The 20,785-nt window shown below is 52.5% G+C and overlaps 2 protein-coding genes across 2 annotated transcripts; one reads left to right on the top strand and one right to left on the bottom strand.

Annotated features, from left to right (window-relative positions):
• Positions 1-7,627: 7,627 nt before the first annotated feature.
• On the top strand, positions 7,628-10,095 carry RTBDN (retbindin). The gene is made up of 5 exons (XM_057710378.1): positions 7,628-7,910; positions 8,461-8,527; positions 8,641-8,751; positions 9,286-9,382; positions 9,868-10,095. Exons 1-5 carry the CDS (start codon positions 7,742-7,744, stop codon positions 10,093-10,095), a joined length of 672 nt encoding a protein of 223 aa, XP_057566361.1. The 5' UTR covers positions 7,628-7,741.
• Positions 10,096-16,302: 6,207 nt separating this feature from the next.
• Positions 16,303-20,628, bottom strand: RNASEH2A (ribonuclease H2 subunit A). Its single transcript, XM_057709860.1, has 8 exons — positions 20,494-20,628; positions 20,208-20,279; positions 19,957-20,083; positions 19,761-19,848; positions 17,913-18,050; positions 17,719-17,806; positions 16,629-16,752; positions 16,303-16,520 (listed from the first exon to the last, which is right to left on the bottom strand). The coding sequence occupies exons 1-8, from the start codon at positions 20,618-20,620 to the stop codon at positions 16,385-16,387; spliced, it is 900 nt and encodes a 299-aa protein (XP_057565843.1). The 5' UTR covers positions 20,621-20,628; the 3' UTR covers positions 16,303-16,384.
• Positions 20,629-20,785: the final 157 nt, after the last annotated feature.

Raw genomic sequence — 20,785 nt, 5'->3', positions numbered from 1 at the left:
CACAGGGTTGGGGTGGGGGTAGTTAGCATGGCTCAAAACTGAGATTTGAAGCAGGAATCAGGTCATGGCTGGTGGTCTTTTTCAGTCATGGCAGTGATAATAATTGGTATGTATTGGGACTTCCCTGATGGTCCAGTGGTTAAGACTCCATGCTTCCAATTCAGGGGGTGGGAGTTCTATCACATGCCACATGGTGTGGTAAAAAAAAAAAAAAAATTGGTAGCCATTAACTCTGTCCATATCAGAAGAAGGTTGCATTCTGTTTGTCAAGCAAACAGGAAGCCACTACAGGGACCAGAAATTACAGAGGTCTGAACGCTTTTCTGAGAGCACTGGGGAGAATGGGCTTCACCTTCCAGCCAGTTCTGTGTCCACAGGCTAATGAATAAAAGGGATTGGGTAGGACTGCAGGTGGAAAGACTCAGATGAGGGTTTCAAAAGCCCTTTGGTGGGGACTCTAAGCAGGGAGAAATAAGGAATGTTCTAAGATTTTTCTAGGATCTCTGATAGCAGAAAGCCCTGGGTTCAAATCCCAGCTTTGCCGCCTATAACCTTGGCAAATGACCTTCCAATAGTCCATGCCTTCTAGAGGATTCTGTGAGATGATGCAGGTGCCTAGCATCTTAGTATGGTGCCTAGCACATAGTAAGTGCTCAATAAATATTAGGTCATAGGAACAGGAGTTATTGTGGATGGACATGCTGCATGGCAGAAGATGGGCCAGAGGGACCTCACACTCCCTTGTACAGAGGACAGATGGATGGTTGGGACCAAAGGGTACACTGTCCAGATTGGCAACCCTGCCATCCCGAGCCAGGGGTGACTGGAAGTCTATGCCAGGTTTTCCCTCTTTCTTTGCAGGATCCGCTTGAATGAGTTGCCCCTAGGACCAGCCGGGCAGCAGCTGCAATGGCCCAATCAAAATCAAGACCTGGATTTTACAGCCATGGAACACGGTACTCGAGACTCGGGTACACTGGGCCTACGAAGGTGAGCCCCAGGGGGACCTTTAAGCGCTACCTAGAAAAGTCCTCGACTCTAGCCCCATCTGCTAGCATCCCTAAATATTTCAGGGTCGAAGAAAGGGGCAATGTGAAGAGGTAGAGGATTGGGATCCTTGGCGTCCGTGTAAACACTTCCATCCCCAGCTGCAGAGCTGCTCTGCCCAGCGGATTCTGCATCTCCTCAGGATTAAAGGACAGCCCTGAGGAGGAGGCATTCGAACTTAGGTACGATCCCAACTGCACACAGGGGACCCTTGGGCGCTCCGCGGTTGTGGGACAGCTCCTAAGGGGTTGCACCAGTGTGTGAGAGTATATTCAGGCTGCGAAGTGGTTAACCCTGCCAGAAGGGAAATGGTTTGGGCAGGACTTCAGCGGGGTAGCTCTGCTTGAAGAAGCCTGGGGAAGGATGGGTGGGTGAGTGGGAGGATCCCCGTCTAGGGGCGTGGTCTTGAGAGGGCGAACTAAGTCCCGCGTGGCACTGAGCCAATGGGAGTCTGCGCCGGCCCAGGAGGCGGGGACACACCCCATGCAGGCTCCGCCCCTTTCAGCCCTTTTCCGGGACCGACGGCGCGGACTCAATCTGGCCGCTTCAGCACTTGCTCTGGCTTTGCGGCAGCTCCCTCCCTTTTATGGGAAACTATTCTAACCCAGCCCCAGGATGGGAAGGAAATCCGATGAAGACCTGAAGAGCCCATTTGGGCTCTGGTTAAAACTCAGGTCTGGGGCTTCCTAGTGGCGCAGTGGTTAAGAATCCGCCTGCCGATTCAGGGGACACGGGTTCGATCCCTGCTCCAGGAAGATCCCACATGCCGCGGAGCAACTAAGCCCGTGCACCACAACTATTGAGCCTGCGCTTTAGAGCCCGTGAGCCACAACTATTGAGCTCATGTGCTGCAGCTACTGAAGCCCACGTGCCTATAGCCCGTGCCCCACAACAAGGGAAGCCACAGCAATGAGGAGCCCGCGCACCACAATGAAGAGTAGCCCTCGCTGACCGCAACTAAAGAAAGCCCAAGCACAGCAAAAAAAGACCCAACATGGCCAACAAAATATATGAATAAATAAATAAATTAAAAAAAAACAAAAAAACAAAAACAAAAACTCAGGTCTGGCTCCAGCATCATCCAGACGCCTGGAAAGTCCTTCCAGCCCTCTGAAATGGCCCCATACAAAAATGGACGAGGTGAGGGTTTGAATCCTCTCCTTCTCTTCCCAAGCCCCAGGCTAGGGATGTAGCCTGAGACTGGGCCCATTCTAGGCTTTATATAAACTTCTCCAGATTAACTCGGGGCTTGGCTTCAAGGAGGCTCAGAAGAACCAGATGCCAGGCAAGCCATAGGGTGAAGCTTTGATCAATTTCCTTTCAGTTTGGGGGCAGCTCCGAACCTCCGTATTAACCCTTAGAAGTGCATGCTGCAGACCGAAGAGAACACTTCCCAGCTTCAGAATCCCCACTCATCTAGAAGGTGGGAGGTCCTGACGCCTGGATTTGTCCCCGCCTTCCCCACACTCCCCAGCAAACCTCAGTGTCCCACTCCGCGCAGTGGACCCACGCCTCCTGCGCCTGCGCAGCCTAGAGACCAACATCTTCTAAGGCTGCAAGGAGCTAAAAATCGCTCCCGCCCACCCACAAGCTGGGCTGGACTTGAGGATCGCGGAGTGGGGGCGGGGGGCTGGTAGTGTTGTAGTGGAGGGGGTGGAATGAAGAGTGAGGAGGAAGGCTGTCTGGATGTCTGTCCAATTAGAGCAGTAGGAAGAACCCTGTGGCCGAGCAGGTGCGTGGAGGTTGCAGGGGGTCCGCATGCCCCAGAAAGGGACTCCTGGGGTGGTGAGGGGCGAGGCTGCAGCACAAACATGTTTACCTGTGCTGCGGCGCCGGCAGCCCCGAGGGGCGCAAGCCCTGGGGCAATAACTTTGCTCCGCGCCCCCTTACCCCCCGCCTGGCTGGGCACCGGAACAAACACCTCGATCCCAGCCCCCTCCTCCTCTGACGGGCCGGGCACCCCTCGGGCTATCCTCGAGGGGGAGCGCTAGGTTGCATCCCCCTCCGTCAGATCCCTGGATCCCCGGGCGGCGCCTGAGGGGCGGGGTCCCCAGCTCGGCGGGACGCGCGGCCACTGCGTTCCACCCGGGTAGCGTCCTGAGGCCGTGGGAGGGGGAGCCTGGGCAGACCCTGGCGTAAGTTCTCCCGCCTCCTGCCGGGCCCCGCCCAAGGGCGCCGACCCCTTCCCTTCCACCCTGTGCCGGGGCCGCCGCGTACCTGCAGCCTTCGGCGACGAATCAGGCCTGAATCGTCCATGGCGGCGGCGGCAGCGGCTTCTGCCCCGGGGAGGGAGGTGGCAGGCGGCGGCAGCGGCGGCGGCGGGAGGAGGGAGGCGGGAGGGAGGGAGTGAGAAGCCGCGGGGACCGCGGCGGCGGCGGCGGCGGCGGCTGGGGGGGGGGGGGGAGAGGGAGGTGGCGGGGGCGGAGCAAAGTGGGGCGGACCCGGCGCCGTCACTGCGTCTGGGCGCCCGAGCCCGGCCTCGGCCAAGGCTGCCAGTGCTGTGGGGGGGTGGGCAGGCGGGGGAAGGAGCCTCCAGTTGCCCCCAGGGAAGTCAAGCTACCGTGACACCCCTGTAAGGAGAGACACGCCAGGGATGGGATATGCTCATGGGTAGACTCCCAACCCAAGAAATACCCCAAGGGAGACATTCTCACTAAGATATATTCCCTATGCAGACAGCACCCTCCCCGCAGTGACCCCCTCAGAGAGACACATTCCCACGGGGAGGTAGTCTCCATAGGGAGGCCCTCTCCAATCAGGAACTCCTCTTACCCTGAAAATCATTTCTAAAACAGATGGTTTCTGAGAGGTGACGCTTCATCTCAAAAGCCCACCCTCCAAAGACACATTTCCGCAGAGAAAGATCCCCACGGGTGATATTTCCCTGGGGAGCCTGGTGAGGCTACCCTCAAGGAAAGACCCCCCCCCCCAAAAAGCCATATTCTCTATGGGAATTTGTTCCCACCCACGAGACCTCACATCCCAAGGAGATACACTCTTACAGAGTGTGTATTTGCACTGAGGAGACCCATCTTTACGGGAGAAGCCCCCTCAGAAAAACATTTACATGCAGAGCCTCTTCCCAGGCAAGGCCTCCTCAGGGAACCCCGGCGCCCCTCTAGTGATCTCCTCCCTCACCGTCAGGATTAAGAAGCCAGGCCAGGCTGGGCTGTATTTATAGGAACGATTAGCTGGTAGGGGAGGGGGGCACCCGAAGCGATTTTCAACACTACCCCGCAGTGTCCCTGCAGCTGAGGTTAAGCCAACCATGCTTCCCAGAGTGGTAGTGGGAAGTGTCGAAGACCTCCCCACTCCAATCTTGGCATTGGAGGGCATGGTGGAGTGGGGGCTTCCCAAGGGCCTCAGCCCATAACTGTCCGAAGGCCCTGGAGGGTGCGGTCACTGGAGGGGAGCGACGCCTGCTTGTCAAAAGGGGCGAGAGCGAGGTCTAGGTCTCCGTGTTCCCCAGGCGTTTGTCTACTCATCTCTGCGCCTTTGCCTGAGTTGTCTCGGTCTGTTTCTCTTTGTCTCTGTCGGCTTGTTCGTGTTGCCATCCTGCGGAGTCTGTTCCTCGCATTTCTCTGTCCAAGGCCTGGACACTGCTCTTGCCCCCGCGTCTCCGCGGGCGTGGAGCTCTCCGTGGTGCTGATTTAGAGCGCTCCTGTCCGTAGTGCTGAAATATGAGCGCAGGTTGGGGGGCGGAGATCAGGGGAGGGGAAGAGTTGTCGGGAGTCACAGCCTAGAGGCTGGACACATGTGACCCACAAGCACCCTGAACTACCCCAAGATGGGCCGGGGGAAGGCTAGATCCACTGCGTATTGGGTGCTCAACCCTCCAGGACATCAGTGGGTGCCCACAGAGGGGCCAGGAGACAGTGTCTCCTGATTCATTTACTCAATAGGTATTGAGTACCTACTGTGTGCAAAGCAGTGTCTTGGATTCTGGGTGTACATCAATAAAAGAGACAGACAAAAGCTCTGCATTAGTCCGAGAAGAGAGGGAGAGAGATTTGTGGTTGTAGTCATTGCTCACAAAAACATATATGCACACTTCAAGAACAGGCACACACACACAGTGTGCAAACATACACTCAAACACAAACATTCAAACACATACTCAACAAACAGACTCGCATACACCTATTCACACACTCTGCAAACACATAGTCCACAAAAACACACATTCTGCAAATACACACACACACAAACACATACTCAGCAAACACAAACTCACATACAAACACATGTAATCCTTTGCAAATATGCACTTAGCACACAGACACAGAGTTCTGTGCAAGAACATAAACACAGAACACAAACACACAGTCAGCAAACACAAAAACATATACACATAAACTCATATTCTGCAAACACACATGAAAACATACTTAGAAAACACAGCCGTACACACACTCAGCAATGCAGGCACACACAAACAATACATACAAACACTCAACAAACACAAGCATACACACATCATCCCCAAACCAAGGGAAGCTCAGCTGCACACAAACTCTTGTCCAAAATACAGACACGTTGGGACTTCCCTGGTGGCGCAGTGGTTAAGAATCCGCTTGCCAATGCAGAGGACATGGGTCCCACAAGCTGTGGAACAACTAAGCCTGTGTGCCACAACTACTGAGTCCAAGTGCCACAGCTACTGAAGCCTGCGCGCCTAGAGCCTGTTCTCCACAACAAGAGAAGCCACCGCAATGAGTAGCCCATGCACTGCAACAAAGAGTAACCCCGCTCGCTGCAACTAGAAAAGCACGCGTGGAGCAACGAAGACCCAACGTAGCCAATAAAAAATAAATAAATAAATTTATTTAAAAAAATACAGACACATTATCCTCCCAATACAAAACATGGACACACATACACACTCACATACCCACTGGAGGGCTGTTTTTCTTTTCTTATTTCATTTTTTAAAAATTTATTTATTTTGTGGCTGCTTTGGGTCTTCGTTGCTGCACGCGGGTTTTCTCTAGTTGCGGCGGGGCGGGCTACTCTTCCTTGTGGTGCGTGGGCTTCTCATTGCGGTGGCCTCTCTTGTTGCAGAGCACGGGCTCTAGGCGCGTGGGCTTCAGTAGTTGTGGCACATGGGCTCAATAGTTGTGGCGCGCGGGCTTAGTTGGTCCGCGGCATGTGGTGTCTTCATGGGGCAGGGATCGAACCCATGTCCCCTGCATTGGCAGGCGGATTCTTACCCACTGCTCCACCTAGGAAGTTCTGGCAGGCAAATTCTTAACCACTGCGCCACTTAGGAAGTCAGTCCCTATTTTATTTTATTTTAAAGGGCTGTTTTTCTTATTGGATGCTCACTGAACTATCAGCTGTATGACGGCTGAGATTTTCATGTCTTAGTCACTACAGTGCATTCCCAGAACCTGGAACACAATAGGCGCTCAATAAATGTTTGTTGAATGAATTTAGGGAATGTTTGCAGGGAACACAAATTCACAGAAACTTCAAAGGGGCACACATACACACATTTCAGATGGAGACACACACACTCTCCACACATGACAACACCTTCTTGTTCACTCACTGTCAACATTCATGGTCAACAACATTTATCCACTGACCTATTCATATTTTTGCAGGACACCTGTCCTCATCCTTCATACCCCTCCCCTACCTTTATTATCTGACTCTTACTCAACTGGAAACACTTGGCTTGGAACACATACAGATCTCCTTACCCAGATTTTGAACACACACACACACACACACACACCCAAGAGAGGCACATAAACATACTCTCACACAACAAAGACACATATATGATCAATACGTACACAGAGACAAAACACACCCTCATCCAACACACACACACTCCTCACACATATACAGAGTTTAAGCCACAAGCTCTACATAAAGACAAACGCAATACCACCAGCCTCAGATCCGCTGGTCTTCGGTCAGCTGGAGCAGCGGGCGGGGCAATGGGAAACCACTCCCCTGCATCAAACCACGCCCCTTTCAGCTGTCACTGTTTCCTGGATTTGACCCTGAGGTGTCTCAGCAGCGCCCTAGACTCCAGTCCGGCTAACAGGTAAGGGGTGGCCCGAGGGGACAGAGAGGGGGAGGGAATTGCCTGGTCTTCACAGACCCCTAGTTTCCCATGCCCTGGGGCCTTTGGATCCTAGAGGCAGAACCCAAGTCCTGCCACAACCAAGCTTGGCTCCAAAGGTCCAGCCCTGGGTGGCAGCCCCTAAGCCGATTGTGGGCCAAGAGAAGGTGACCATGAAAGGGGCCAGCAGGGATCAAGAGGGAGGGAGGAAACTGGGCAGAAGAGAGGGAGGAATTATTGGACAGAAGAGGGGATTGGAAGATCTGGGGAGGTCCCCTTAGAGGACGGAGGAGGTTGCCTGAGGGCCCATAGGGTGGGAGATCTTGCTTTGGGTGAGAGGGGAAGGGAACCATGGTCAAACAGGGGTGGGGGCACTTGCACCTGAAGGGATGGAGGGGATATGAGTCTGATGGGGGGGGGGTGTTTGGTCAGAGGCAGGCCTTGGTGGCCCCCAGGGATTTGAGGGTCCTTGGATGTTGCTTCCTCATCAGCTGCCCATTCTCTGCTCTGCCTGGCACTGTCTCCTGGCTGTGCATCAGGACGGTGCTGCCCTGAGCTACAAGAAAGGGACAGCTGAACCTCACCCTGTATCCCAGCTGACTCTTACCTCAGGTGGACATGGCCTGCAGGGGTCGCACTCGACACAGGGGCCTGGCTTGGGCCCTGCAACTGACCCTGGCATGGATCCTGCTGGGAGCTTGTGGAGGGAGCCACTCACTCCCAGCTAGATCCCGGAGACACCATAGACTGGCAACCAGTCTGGGCACAGGCCAGCTGCACCTGGCAGGTAAGCATTCCAGACTTTGCCTAAACTCTAACACTCAGAAACCCCAACTCAACCATAAAAATGCCAGAATTTCCTTTTGAGAGGGGTTTAGGGTGTTTAGGGTGACAGGAGGAGACACCTGGATCTCCTGGTGGTTAAAGAGCACAAATTACCCGGGTTCAAATCCCAACTCTGCCACTTCATAGCTCTGTGACCCTGGGCAAATCACTGAACCTCTCTGAATTTCATGTGGGCCATTAAGAAAGGAGGAGAAATAATAGACCTACCTCATAGGGATGTTATAAAGGGGTATATGTAAGTATATGAGAACTTATATATCACCACAGGGGATGTAATAAATGATAAGCTGATTATGATTAGTGATTATTATTACTTGAAGCTGCATTTGCATCCCAAGTGAAATTTCTTTAACTTTTATGTTTGGGAGGACGTATATAATTGGGATCTCCCCGTTCAGAGGAACCCCAAACCTTGGTTCCCCAACCCTACCTGAGTACCCAAGACAGCAACTCACTGGGGTCCCTTTCTCCACGTCCCTCCTGTCCCACAGAGATGAACACAGCAGAGGCATCGGACTCTGGGATCGTCCCAGTGCACTGTGGGGAGCTGAGTCCCGGGTGAGTGCAGCCACCTCCAGCGTTTCCTTGTGTTCTTCCTCCAGTTGCCCCAACCAGGGGCCAGAGCCCTTGAGCATCCTGACCTATCCGGGCCTGTCTCTCCCGATGTCCAGGTGCGAATCCTTCTTGGGACACCTCCAGGTTGCCCTCCGCAGTCGTTTCAACCTGCTACTACTGGGGGTACGCCAGACGCAGCCGCTCTGCTCTGAGCTCTGCGATGCCTGGTAGGAGAGGCGGGTCGAGGCGCGTGGCCTATGGTTTGGGCGGGGCCGAACGAGGGCTCTACCGCTTGACCCTCAGGGTATCTGAAGGGCCGTGGTCTGCGTCCAATGCCACCAAGGTCTAAAGGATGAGGCCTCGTGTTTAGAGGCTAGGTAGAAAGGGGCGGGGCCTGTGGAGGACCCGGCTGCTAAGATTGGCAGTACGGAGGAGTAGCCTTCCATGGAGCTGGCTTATTTTTTTTTAATGGGAGGGTCTCTTGATTGAAAAAAGAAGCAAAAAGGGTGGGGCTGGCCTGAAATAGACAGTCTGAGGTTGGCAAGGATGAGACCTGAAGTGACAGGGCCCTGGGCAAGTGTAGAGAATATGCAGCGGGCTGAAATCTGGGGGATGGCTTTTGTAGGAGCGTGGTCCTAAGAGGTGGGGCCTGAATCTGGGGAAGGGACATATCCCGGGAAAAGATCTGGAAAGCAGGAATCCCACAAGGATGTGGCTGCGGAGTCTTTACCCACCTTCTTCTCTCCACACATCATCCCCAGGTTTGCCACCTGCGAAAGTGATATCACCTGCAGCCCGACTTGGCTCCCACTCCTAGAAAAGAGGGGCTGCGAGCCTGGCTGCACGACCTATGGGCAGGTAAGCATGGGACAGAGGAAGCAGGGAAAAGACTGATACCTCCCCTTACTACACCCCGAGTTAACCTGTCTAGGTCCCAGAGTCCGGACTGGCACTCCCAAGGTCCCCTCTCCTACACTTCCCCCTTCCACAGCCCGATCTCCATAGTAGAATATGTCTGTAGCCTCCCTAAGGCCCACTGAGTCCAGACTTGCCCTCCCCAAAGGACGGTTTCTGCTGTAGGCCCATCCACAGTCCCCCTGGAAGACCCAGAAACCCGAGTCTCCTTCCCCAAGGCCCCGGCCTTAATCTGGTTCTAGCCCACCCGAGCCTCCTGGGACCCAGTAAGAACTCGCCCTCCCCAAGGCTCCACCCCCACTATGGCCCTGCCACCGGACTCCAGGGAGCACCCAGAGGTGGGAATTGCCTGTCCTAAGCTCGCGCAGCTGCACCCAAGGTATCTGGACTCCACCCACTCAGGCCCAAACTGCACCCTTTCCCCGCAGGCTTTTGCTGACGGAGCGGAGCTTTGCCGCTCGCTTCTGGGCTACGCACTACCAGTAGCGGATCCTGGCTCCGGTCACTGCCTCAACGTTTCCATCTCGGTGCTGCCGCGTCCCAGACACGCAAGGAGGGCCCGGGAAACACGTTTCCGGCGCTCCCGCCGCCCTCGCACCTGGATGCTGGACCCTGCGAGCAGCGGGAGTGGCAGTGGAAGTGGCAGCGGCCCCTAGGGGGCGCCTGGCCTTGAATGGAAGATGCGCCCCTTCTCCCCACCTCCGGCCCCGCCCCTCAAGACACCCAGATTCCCACCCCTGTCCCTCTCTGCCTTCTATTTTCCATAGTCCCACCCTTCCTCCCTGGAGCCCCAGAGACTGGCCCCTCTTCCGATTATTTGAGAAACAACCCAGTTGTAGTTCATTTTTTTCCTCTCCCCGCCTCAATAAACTCACCAGTTAGAACACGTAATGTGGCTGCTTGTTGGCAGAAATAGGTGGAAAGGATAGTTGCCAGAAAGTGATAGTTGTCTCTCAAATCCTCAGATCCTAAGGTTAGCGACTGATTCAGGTGAACATGTAAATGAGGGCTGGTCTATACCCTGGAGCGTCTGCCACAACTTGGAATATCCAGGTGTCAGAAATGGGGAGGGGTCCAGAAGAGGGACTGTCAAGGAGAGGAGGTGTGCTCTCCCACTGTGTGCCACCAGTCCCACCGAGAAGCTTCCTGACTTACACAGACCTGCAGACACCATTTATGGTCTTCACCTCTGATTAAGCAGACCCAACGGTGCCTTCTTTCTTTCCTCTGCTTTTCCCAAATGCCATTCCTGGGCTTAAAGCAAAGGACTGGATTCAGATTCAGGATTTGGGTTGTAAGCACTTACACTGTAACCACTGGAGCACCAGGGAAGTCCCATGTTAACACTACTCTTAATCCTCCTTCTTATCCACAGGCCCTAGATGAATCACAGTTTCCTCATCTGGAAAACAGGGGCAACATCCCTTTCAGTTAGGTTTGTTCAATAGATGCCTTGTATGTTGAGACACTGTGCTAAGATAGATAGATCAGGCCAATTCCCTGCCCTTAGGGAAGATGAAATAGCACAAGGTAAGCTCCCCACTGGGAGAGTAGCAGACAGGCATCTTTCAGATGCCAGAGACAAAGTCAATTCAATGTGCCTTTTAGTCAAGAGAGTGATAAGCTTCAGGAAGGGCTGTATCTAGGTTCTTAAATGATGTTGGGAATCTATCTGTATTTTTTTTTCTTGGCTCTACTTTGGGACAGGATCTCCTCACAGTAGCAAAGATGGATCAGTAACTCCATGATTTTAGTGATTAAAGTGGGCCTATTTCTCTGTAAAACCAACAAAGCTTCCAGGGCTGGCTCTCATTAATGCAGTCTCCTCATGAGCCAATCACCAAGCCAATAATTTTGTCAAGGGGGATGCTGTGCTCTCACCGGCCTAATCTGGGTTGTGCTTGTACCTAAAGGTCCACGGTGGGCTGAGTTCCATCTGAACCACAAGGACTGGTGATGGGGGAGGGGTAGTTCCCCCAAAAGAAAGTCAGGTGCTGAAGGCAGGAGAAGGGGAAGGAGTGCTGGTCAGGGAATCATGATATATTGACCACAGATACTGGTGGTTACAACCTTGACTCTGTAGTATATCTACCTAGGTTTACATCCCAGTTCTACCATTTACTCACTCCATAACTTTGGGCATGTTGCCCAGCACTTATGAGCCTCAGTTTCTTCATCTGTAAAATGGAGATAATAATTGTTCCCCTTATTGGGAGAATTGAATGAGTTAATGCAAGTTGTTATGGTTATGCATCACTATGTAACAACTCCAAAATTAGTGGTGTAAAACAACCACCATTATCTTTCATGGTTCTGGAGTTTCCCTGGGTACTGCTGGGTGGCTATTGTTTAAGGTCTCTCATGCAATTGCAAATAGTGGCTGGGGCTGGAGTTACACTCACATATCTGGTGGTTGGTACTGGCTCTTCCCTTGAACCTCGGCTGGGGCTGTCAGCCAGAATAACTACACACAGCCTATCCCAGTGGCTTGGCCTTCCTCATAACATGACGTCTGGGTTCTGAAGGTACATGTCCCAAGAAAGAGAGCCAGGTGGAAGTTGTCTCATCTTTGATGACCTATCCTTAGAAGTCACATAGTGTGGGAATTCCCTGACTGTCCTGTGGTTAGGACCTGATGCTTTGATTGCTGGAGCCCAGGTTCGACCCCGGTCAGGGAACTCAGATCCTGCAAGCCACGTGGCACGGCCAAAAAAAAGTCACAGAGTGTCACCTCTGCTTTCTATTCACTAATGTAAGTCACTAAAGACAGCTCATATTCAAAAGGGAAGTGTCCTAGACTCCACCTCCTAATGGGAGGGATGTCAAATAAAATGCGTAGAAAGTGCCTGGCACTTGAGTAATTAACACTCGACAAATGTAGACATCATCCATGATCACTGCTGTTGTTGATGATGTTATGTACGTACTTATTGTGACAAGGAGGATAAGCAGGAGTTCAAGGAAGAGGAGTGAGGTAAGCCTTTGAAGGAGCTCCGGACATATGACCAGGACATGGGGAAGGGCATTTCAAGCAGGCCTGAAAATTTCAGGTTCTGGGAACTCCCAGCTGCTCAAAAAACCTGAACAGAGCATGGTAGCTGGGATCAGATTATGGAAGGCCTTGAATGCCTGGCAAAGCACATGGATCTGTTGATAAGGTGTGTGAGAGCCACAGAAGGTTTAAGCAGGAGAAGGTCCATCAGATTGACTCCCTTGCCTGCCATTTGCAAGCAGGTCAGGCAGAGGGTGAGACTGGAGGTGAGGGCCACCAGTGAGGACCTTGGGACAGGAACTGAAAGATGGACAGATGGGGATGAATGAGAGGGAAACAGAGGAATAACCCACAAGCTGTCCTGAGGAGAGTGGGAGTGATTATTTGAAATTTTCAAGAACCAGGGGTTGTTGTCAACCTCATTTGAAACAACAAAACCCTGGGCATCTTTGGCAGGTTCAGTGCGGGACCCTGAACTTCACATTTCTTTCTTTCTTCTTTCTTTTTCTTTTAACTCTCATACTCATTCTTTATTTTCCACCCAATTCCATCTTCTTTGTGATTCTCTTGGTTCTCTATCATGGTCTTAGGAAGGCTGTCTCAGTTCCAAATAGCTAGACTCCACATTTCTAGCTCCCTGGTGAAATTGATGCTGCTGTTCTGGGAACCCCACTGTGAATAGCCAGGGATTCCTAGCCTTTTTTTTTTAAATTTATTTATTTTTATTTTTGGCTGTGTTGGGTCTTCGTTGCTGCACACGGGCTTTCTCTAGTTGTGGTGAGCAGGGGCTACTCTTCATTGCAGTGTGCCTGTTTCTCGTTGCGGTGGCTTCTCCTGTTGTAGAGCATGGGCTGTAGGCGCGCAGGCTTCAGTAGTTGTGGCTCAAGAGCTCTAGAGTGCAGGCTCAGTAGTTGTAGCGCACGAGCTTAGTTGTTCCGAGGCATGCAGGACCTTCCCAGACCAGAGATTGAACCCATGCACCCTACATTGGCAGGCAAATTTTTAACCACTGTGCCACTGGAGAGGCCCCCCTAGACTTTTGTTAGAAGAAATATTTGCAAGTTACAGCTTTCGGATACCCACTAGTTTCCGCTTGTCATCAGATGCGAGGAAAGAGGGGTTTCTCCTTCTTATCTTACCAAGGCAAATTCCATTAGCAGTCAGAGGACCTATAATTTCAACATAAACTGTAATTTCAATAATTCTGAGAGAGAAAGAGGCAAGTCTGAGATACTCTGCATTTATAGCACAGGAAAAGGGCAGAATTACAAATGGAATCAGGTTCTGTAATGGTTTGCAACTACAGGGACAACCACTGGCAGAGGCATGAATAGGTGCCTTTAGGTGGAAAAATGAGGTAGTCACGCCTCCTCCCCAAGGTCTGCCCTCATCACCTCTGCTCTAGGGCCTTCTTGCAGCCAAGTGCTCTCATCTCAGGGTCTCTGCACTTGCTGCTCCCACTACCTAGAACCCCCTTTACACTACTGTTATCTGTTTCACCCCTCTCACCCTTCAGATCTCAGCCAGTCAGGTCCTCAGGCTCCAGGAGCCCCAGGCCAGAGCTGGCCTCCCTACCTGCATTTCAGTGGCCCTCTGTCCTTAATGGGAGGCTTGGGGCTTTTTCTGGCTGGTCAGCACTGGCTTCCCCGTGTCTAGCACAGGACAGAGTGCAGACGTGCTCTCTCACGAGCTGAGCTGCACACGCCACCCCCCAACATTCATATGGTGAAGCCCTAACCCCCAGTACCTCACAATTTAACTATATTTAAAGATAAACCTTTAAAGAGGCAATTAAAGTAAAATGAGGTCCTATGGGTGGGCCCTAATCCAAGATGACTGGAGTCTTTATAAGTAGAGGTCACAACACAGACACGCACAGAAGGAGGTGATGACGTGGGAAGGAGACGGCCACCTACAAGCCAAGGAGAGAGGCCTCCGAAGAAACCAACCCTGACGATACCTTCATCTTGGACTTTTAGCCCCCAGGACTGTGAGAAAAATTTCTGTTAAGTGCCCCAGTCTATGATACTTTCTCATGGCAGCCTTGGCAGACTAATGTATGCTCCACAAATAATACTCCCACAATGCCCTGGGTTTCTGCCATCAGAGCATTTATTAAAAAGCGAAGAGCCATTTTCTCTTCCTTTCCATTACAATCTCACTTTTCCAGGGAATTCCCTGGTGGTCCAGTGGTTAGGACCCTCCCCTTTCACTGCAGGGGGCATGAGTTCGATCCCTGGTCTGGGAACTAAGATCCTGCACATGGCGTGGTATGGCCAAAAAAAGAAAAAAATCAATCTCACTGTTTAGGAGTTCCCTGGTGGTCTAGTGGTTAGGATTCAGTGCTTTCACTGTTGTGGTCCAGGTTCAGAGAAATGAGACCCCATAAGCCTCGTGGCCAAAAAAAAATTAAAAAAAAAAAAGGGAAATAAAATCCTACTGTTCTCTGTTCAAGTCAAGGTTGGGGGGTGGGGGTCAGGTGTGGGGAGGGTGGGAGGATACGGAGTCTCTCCCTACACTCAGGTACCAATTTTTGACACTTTACCCAGATATTCCATTCCTCTTGCCACAGACTGCTTCAGGCACAGATATGTCCTAGTTTCAGGAAGGGAGGAAGGGACAGGGTGGCTGCTTGGAAATGAGACCTTTGGAGGTTGGGATGTGATGTCTTGAGCTGTTGCAGCCATCTTGGGACCATGAGAGGTAAAGACACCAAAAGTGGCAAAATAGAAGATGGATTAAAAAATGTCTTTAATGTTGTTGGGCCACCTGCCTTCCAAACTTCTCATGGAGTGCAGGCAAGGCTGTGAGGGAAACAAGTGTTCACTTGTTGCTCATGAGAGTGCCATTGAGTACAAGCCTCCACAGAAGGGAATTTGGAAATCTCTCTCTAAATTACAAACCACACAGACCTCTAACCCAGGAAACCTACCCCCAGGAATTTTTCTACAGACAAAACAGTGTGAGAAATGAGGGCAAACCTGTCACTCCCTGATGTACAAGTTTTAACAGCAAGCTGGGGTACAACTCAAGGTCTATTAAGAGGTGTTAAATAAACTATAGGACAGTCACACCACAGAGAAATCTGCAGCTGTAATGGGAACAAGAAAGGTTTTTAGACACCTATTTGGAATTATCTCCAAGATACATGTGTATAAAGAGCTATGAGCCCTATCTGAGGTATACTCTTGTTTCCATTTGTGTAAAAAAAAAAAACCACTTCAGTTAAGATGTATCTGTATATATGTTTGTAACACGCCAGGATATCTCCAGAAGGACCTAGAAGGCACCTGATATGGTCTCAATGTTTGTGTCCCCCCAAAATTCATATGTTGAAATCCTAACCCCCCAAAGAAGATGGTGTTAGGAAGTGGGGCCTTTGGGAGGTGATTAGGTCACGCGGGAGGAGCTCTCTTATGAGCGGGATTAGTGCCCTTATAAAAGAGACCCCACAGAGATTCCTCACCCTTTCCACCAGGTGAGGACACAGCGACATGGCAGTCTGTGATCTGGAAGGGGGCCCTCTCCCAAAGCCAACCGTGCTGGTACCCTGATCTTGGATTTCCAGCCTCCAGAACTGTGAAAAATAAATATGTATTGTTTACGAGCTGCCCAGCCTGTGGTATTTTGTTACAGCCGCCCACAAAGGACTGAGACACCCTAGTAATCCCACCAGGGTGCTGGGGGTAGGAGGGGAGGGAAGCTTCTCAGTGTACTCCTTCCTAATTCTGCATCATAAAAATATCCTATGCACTTAAAAAAGCCAAATCAAATCAATCAATGCCTATGCTATTTAGGGTCTAGAATCAGCAGCTGGGTCTAGGTTCGGGAAGAACACACCTCCACCCTAAAGCAGAACCTCCACACTGAGCTTCCCTTGAAGAATTTTAATCACCAACTGGAGGTGGGGGGGGGGGGGGGGGTGGACAGGTAAAGGGAGTTCGGGCTGGCTCCTACAGGATGGTGGCTGACTCCAGGCCCCGCTCCTGGAAGTACCGATGGGGGAGGCGGGGGCGGGTTCGGGGGCTTTCGCTGAAGTATGACTTGATCCTCCTGAGTCCCTCCTGATCCCCTGACTGCGAGTCCTCCCTGTGGGAGAGAGGTGGCGACACTGACTTCTGGGGTATCAGCCCTCTCACGCAGGGCTGAGCCCTGGCCCCTCACCCTCCTTCCTCACAGCACCTTCAGGACACCTACCACGTAACATCTTCTGCCTCCGTCTCCAGGATGCTCTGGGCTGTGCGCCAACTGAACCGGACAAACTGGGGGAAGCCGAACACAGGGTCCACGTGCTTCCTCAACCACGCTTTTGTCTTGGGATCTGGGGGACAGGTAGGGTGGACGATGTGACAGCCCTGAGCCCTGCCACAATGCCCCAGATTCTCAGCTTAGCATCTGAGGCCCTACCACCTCATTTCAGGCCTCCTCTGGAATACCTGAAGCACCGCCCACTGTCTAAGACATTTTCCCGCCTCAGGACCTTTGCACAAGCAGTTCCCCCCAACTCTTTGCCTGGCCAACAGTTACTTAAGGTGCAGTTTACCGAGACTGCCCCTGAGACATCTCCCTTATCTCTCCAAGGACAACAAGCACTGAACCAGCATTTGTGGACTGTTAAGTCAACACCCATCTCTCCCATGTAACCACGAACTTGGTGGGCAACAGGGAGGTCTTTGTTTGTCTTGCTCATGGCTAAATCCCAGGGCTTGGCCCTACAGGGCACATACCAGGTGCTCAGTAAGCACTGAATACTGCCCAGACTGTCTTTGGCCTGGACCCGGTTTCCTCCCTTTGGCCTCACCTAAGTTCCAATCACAGACAACTACTAAAGGGTTCCTTGAACCCAGCCAGTAAATCTTCACCTCTGCCCTCGTGTGTCTTTGGGAGAGTTGGAGGTGAGGGGCACGATCATTTCCACTTTACAGATAGGGAGACTGAGCCTCCTAATGAAGAGAAAACAACGGATTTAAGCTGGGGCCACTGGACAGCACTGGGGAGCAGCCAGTACCCCTCACTCTGCCCTTCCCCCTTAACAAATGGACAGATGCCCACCATGAGTCTCAGTCCTTCACTGGGGCTCCAGAGAGGCAGCAGAGAGGGAGGGAGAAGGGAAGAGACAGCCTGCCAGCTGGAATCCAGCTCTGCCACGTGTTGGCCACAAGCAGGTGGCCCCCTGTCTGGGCCTCCGCCTCTTCTGCTGCAGGGCAGGGTGAGTAGAACAACTTAGAAAACCTCAGAAGTGTGCCAAGCCTGCCTTGTTAGTTTACTGTCGCTGCCGTCTGCTCACCATTGGGGTAGCCTGAGCCATAATCAGTGTCCGGGTCCTGCAGTTTCTCCACAAACTTCCAGTTCTTTACGGCCTGGTCTCGGGCCACCTGTGGGCAAGACAGGCACTTGGGATCTCCCTCCCCATGAAGCAGCCATACCTGCTTCCTGCCCAGAGGGAAGCTGGAGCTGGCCATGGCCAGTAGGGGGTCTAACCTTGGCACAGATACTGGCAGCACTGACCACGGGGTAGAGGGCATCAGCCTTGGCCTTGACTGTCACCTCAATATCAGGAAAGCACTGCTGCAGCCGCTTCTGATATGTCTCCGGGAGCCCCACAGTGTCCACAAACACCTGCCGTGGTGACAGAAATGTATTTATTCAACAGACATCTGGAAAAACAACTGTGCAGATGATCCAGCTGCACAGCCTTTGCACTTGCTGTTCCTGCTGCCTGGAATACTCTTCTCTCAGCTCGTGCCCAGGCTGCATCTTCCTCTCAGGGGTCTCAGCTCAAATATCACCTCCCCAAAAGGCTTTCCCTGATCACACTATATCCAGCCTACATTTATTGAGCACCTACTGCATGCCATGGGCTGCTCTAGGTGTCAGGACATAGCAGTGAACATACCAGAGTGGGCATCCTGGCAAGGGCTACAGCTAAGAAACAGGATAAATAATAAAAAGCATAAGGAATACCCAGAAGAGGTTATAATCTTAAACAATTTGGGGTATTCAGGAATGGTCACTCTGAGGTGATGACATCTGAATAAAGGCCTGAAGGAGATGAGGTAATGAGCCATGGAGAGATCTGGGAAAGAGTGTTCTAGGCAGAGGGAATAGCCAGTGCAAAGGCCCTGAGGTGGGACCATGTAAAGTACGCTGGACAGCAGTACAGAGACCACATGCCTAGAACAGAAATGAGGTCAGAAAAGTTAACAGAAAAAATGACCTCCACAGCATTTAGTATTCTCAAAAATCACCTTTAGGGACCTCCCTGGTGGTCCAATAGTTAAGAATCCATCTTGCAATGTAGGGGACGTTGGATGGATCCCTGGTCAGAGCACTAAGATCCCACATGCCGCAGGGCAACTAAGCGTGCTGCACCGCAACTACTGAGCCTGCGCGCTGCAAGAGAGCCTGCAAACGGCAACTACAGAGCCCACATGCTCTGGAACCCACGTGCCGCTGCAACTAGAGAAAAGCCCACGCACCTCAACGGCAACTAGAAAAGCCTGCGCACCTCAACAAAGAGCCCACACGCTGCAATGAAAGATCCCACGTGATGCAACTAAGACCTGATGCAGCCAAATAAATACATAAATAGATAGATAGATAGATACATAAAATCACCTTTACCATTTGCTTACCAGCTGCCCATCTGTCTCCCCTGACTTGGCCATGAACTGCTTGTCTCTCTGCCTCAGTACTGCATCATCAGCTCTACATTCCAGTCCTGGACCTCAGACACCTCCTCGGCAAGGCTTCCCTTGTTACATTCCCTATCTCAAGCGTACTTGCCCTTGCGCTTCTCTCAAAACAGTCTGTTCTTTGCCTCAGAGCACTTAATGCAATGCCAACTTATATTTCTCTCTGGTGATTTAATCTCATTCTCCACTTGCCTGTGAATTTTCCTGATGTAATTTCCACTGTGATCAGAAAATTAAATGTCGAGATTCACATTCCAAAAATGTAAATGACTGTCTGCTGTGTGGGGAGCACATTGTAGGGGAAGGGGGCTGGAGGAGGATGGGGCAGGCATCCAGGAGGGGAGGGTGCCAGGGGCTAGGATAGAGACTGTGGGCAGGAGGAACAGATGTGGGACTTGTTCTAGACACCGAGCCTTTAGGATATGGAGACAGATTAGATGGAGGTGAGGCTGGGGGCTCCACTATTGTCCTCAGTAGGGCACACATTTAGGGTAAGAAACACAGTAGGACTCAACAGCAGTAACACACATTCCTGAGATACTCCAGATATGTGTGATGCAGAATCGTCCACTGCATTTCTATGCTCCCATTTTACCCTGAGGTGATCAAATCAGGGCAATCCAAGTTTGCTCACCTGGGCCACTTTCACACCCTGGTCCAACGCATACTGCACCAGCCCAGTGGCGGTATCATGAGACAAGGAGTTCAGGTTGTATTTGACCCTGTGGTGATGGACAGAACCCAGTCAACCTCGTTCCTGCCACCCATCCCTTCCAGCCCATGCTGGCTGCCCCCCCACCCTGCCCTGCCATCCCCCGGGGACCCCTCACCGCCCAAGCATGCTGGTAGAGATGAGGTTTGGAGACAGCACGTCCAGTGCCCAGCCCACAAAGTCCCCGTCCTCCTCCATTTTCGCAAAGAGCCTGTCCCGCTCGCTCTCCGACAGGGTCTTTGAGTCTGGGAGGAGGGTTGGGAGAGAAGGGGAGCGGCTGGTTCCCCCAGTTCTGCTCTGCCCCTCCAGCTTGCACCCGCCCCCGCACATGCCCAGGAACCCCCTCCTTAGATGTACCCCAGGGCTCACCTGCCACTTTCAGGGCCTCCAGATCTGCCAGGCGGGACAGCGGGCAATAGCAGATGGCATAGACCATGGGGCCTGGGGAAGTGGGGGTCCAAACTGTGAGCCCGGGAAAGCCGCCATATCTATTCCACCATCACCGCTTATTTTCGGTGCCATCAACAATACCATCGCCATCACCACTATCACCCCTCCGCCCCTCCCCGAGTCCGGTGCAATCCCGGCTCCCGTTCCAGTGCAACCTGCATCCCCCCTTATTGCGCCCCTCCCCAACCCGGCCCTGGGGGCGCACCCAGCACTGGGCCCCGGCCCGCTTCATCGACGCCCAGGACGCAGGGCTCCCTGCGGCACACAGAAGGCACAGGCGAGTTCAGGCGACAGCGGCCTGTACTGTCTCTCTCCAGCTCGCTGAGATCCATCCCGCCTCTGCCGCCGCCACCAGCCGCAGGAACGAATCCTGCAAGGAAAGGTCTCCGCGCGCGTTTTCCGCGGGCCCCGCAGCAGCGCTAGCTCTCGACCAATCGGCGCGCAGGACACGCCCCCAACGCTTCCGCCGCCGTTGACGCTTGCGCAGCCCACGCTGG

This window comes from Hippopotamus amphibius, chromosome 15, assembly GCF_030028045.1.
Source record: "Hippopotamus amphibius kiboko isolate mHipAmp2 chromosome 15, mHipAmp2.hap2, whole genome shotgun sequence".
NCBI lineage: Eukaryota > Metazoa > Chordata > Mammalia > Artiodactyla > Hippopotamidae > Hippopotamus > Hippopotamus amphibius.
The sequence above is the reverse complement of the archived record's forward strand: the minus strand, read 5'-3'. Positions and strand labels throughout refer to the sequence as shown.

Excerpts from the sequence above, each read along its gene's own strand:
- RTBDN (XM_057710378.1), top strand. The coding sequence starts at position 7,742 with ATGGCCTGCAGGGGTCGCACTCGACACAGGGGCCTGGCTTGGGCCCTG. Across the intron at positions 8,528-8,640 it reads TGTGGGGAGCTGAGTCCCGG|GTGCGAATCCTTCTTGGGAC; the intron begins GTGAGTGCAGCC and ends CCCGATGTCCAG. Across the intron at positions 9,383-9,867 it reads GCTGCACGACCTATGGGCAG|GCTTTTGCTGACGGAGCGGA; the intron begins GTAAGCATGGGA and ends CTTTCCCCGCAG.
- RNASEH2A (XM_057709860.1), bottom strand. The coding sequence starts at position 20,620 with ATGGATCTCAGCGAGCTGGAGAGAGACAGTACAGGCCGCTGTCGCCTG. Across the intron at positions 18,051-19,760 it reads AGGGTGTGAAAGTGGCCCAG|GTGTTTGTGGACACTGTGGG; the intron begins GTGAGCAAACTT and ends TCACCACGGCAG. Across the intron at positions 17,807-17,912 it reads CTGCCAGTATCTGTGCCAAG|GTGGCCCGAGACCAGGCCGT; the intron begins GTTAGACCCCCT and ends TCTTGCCCACAG.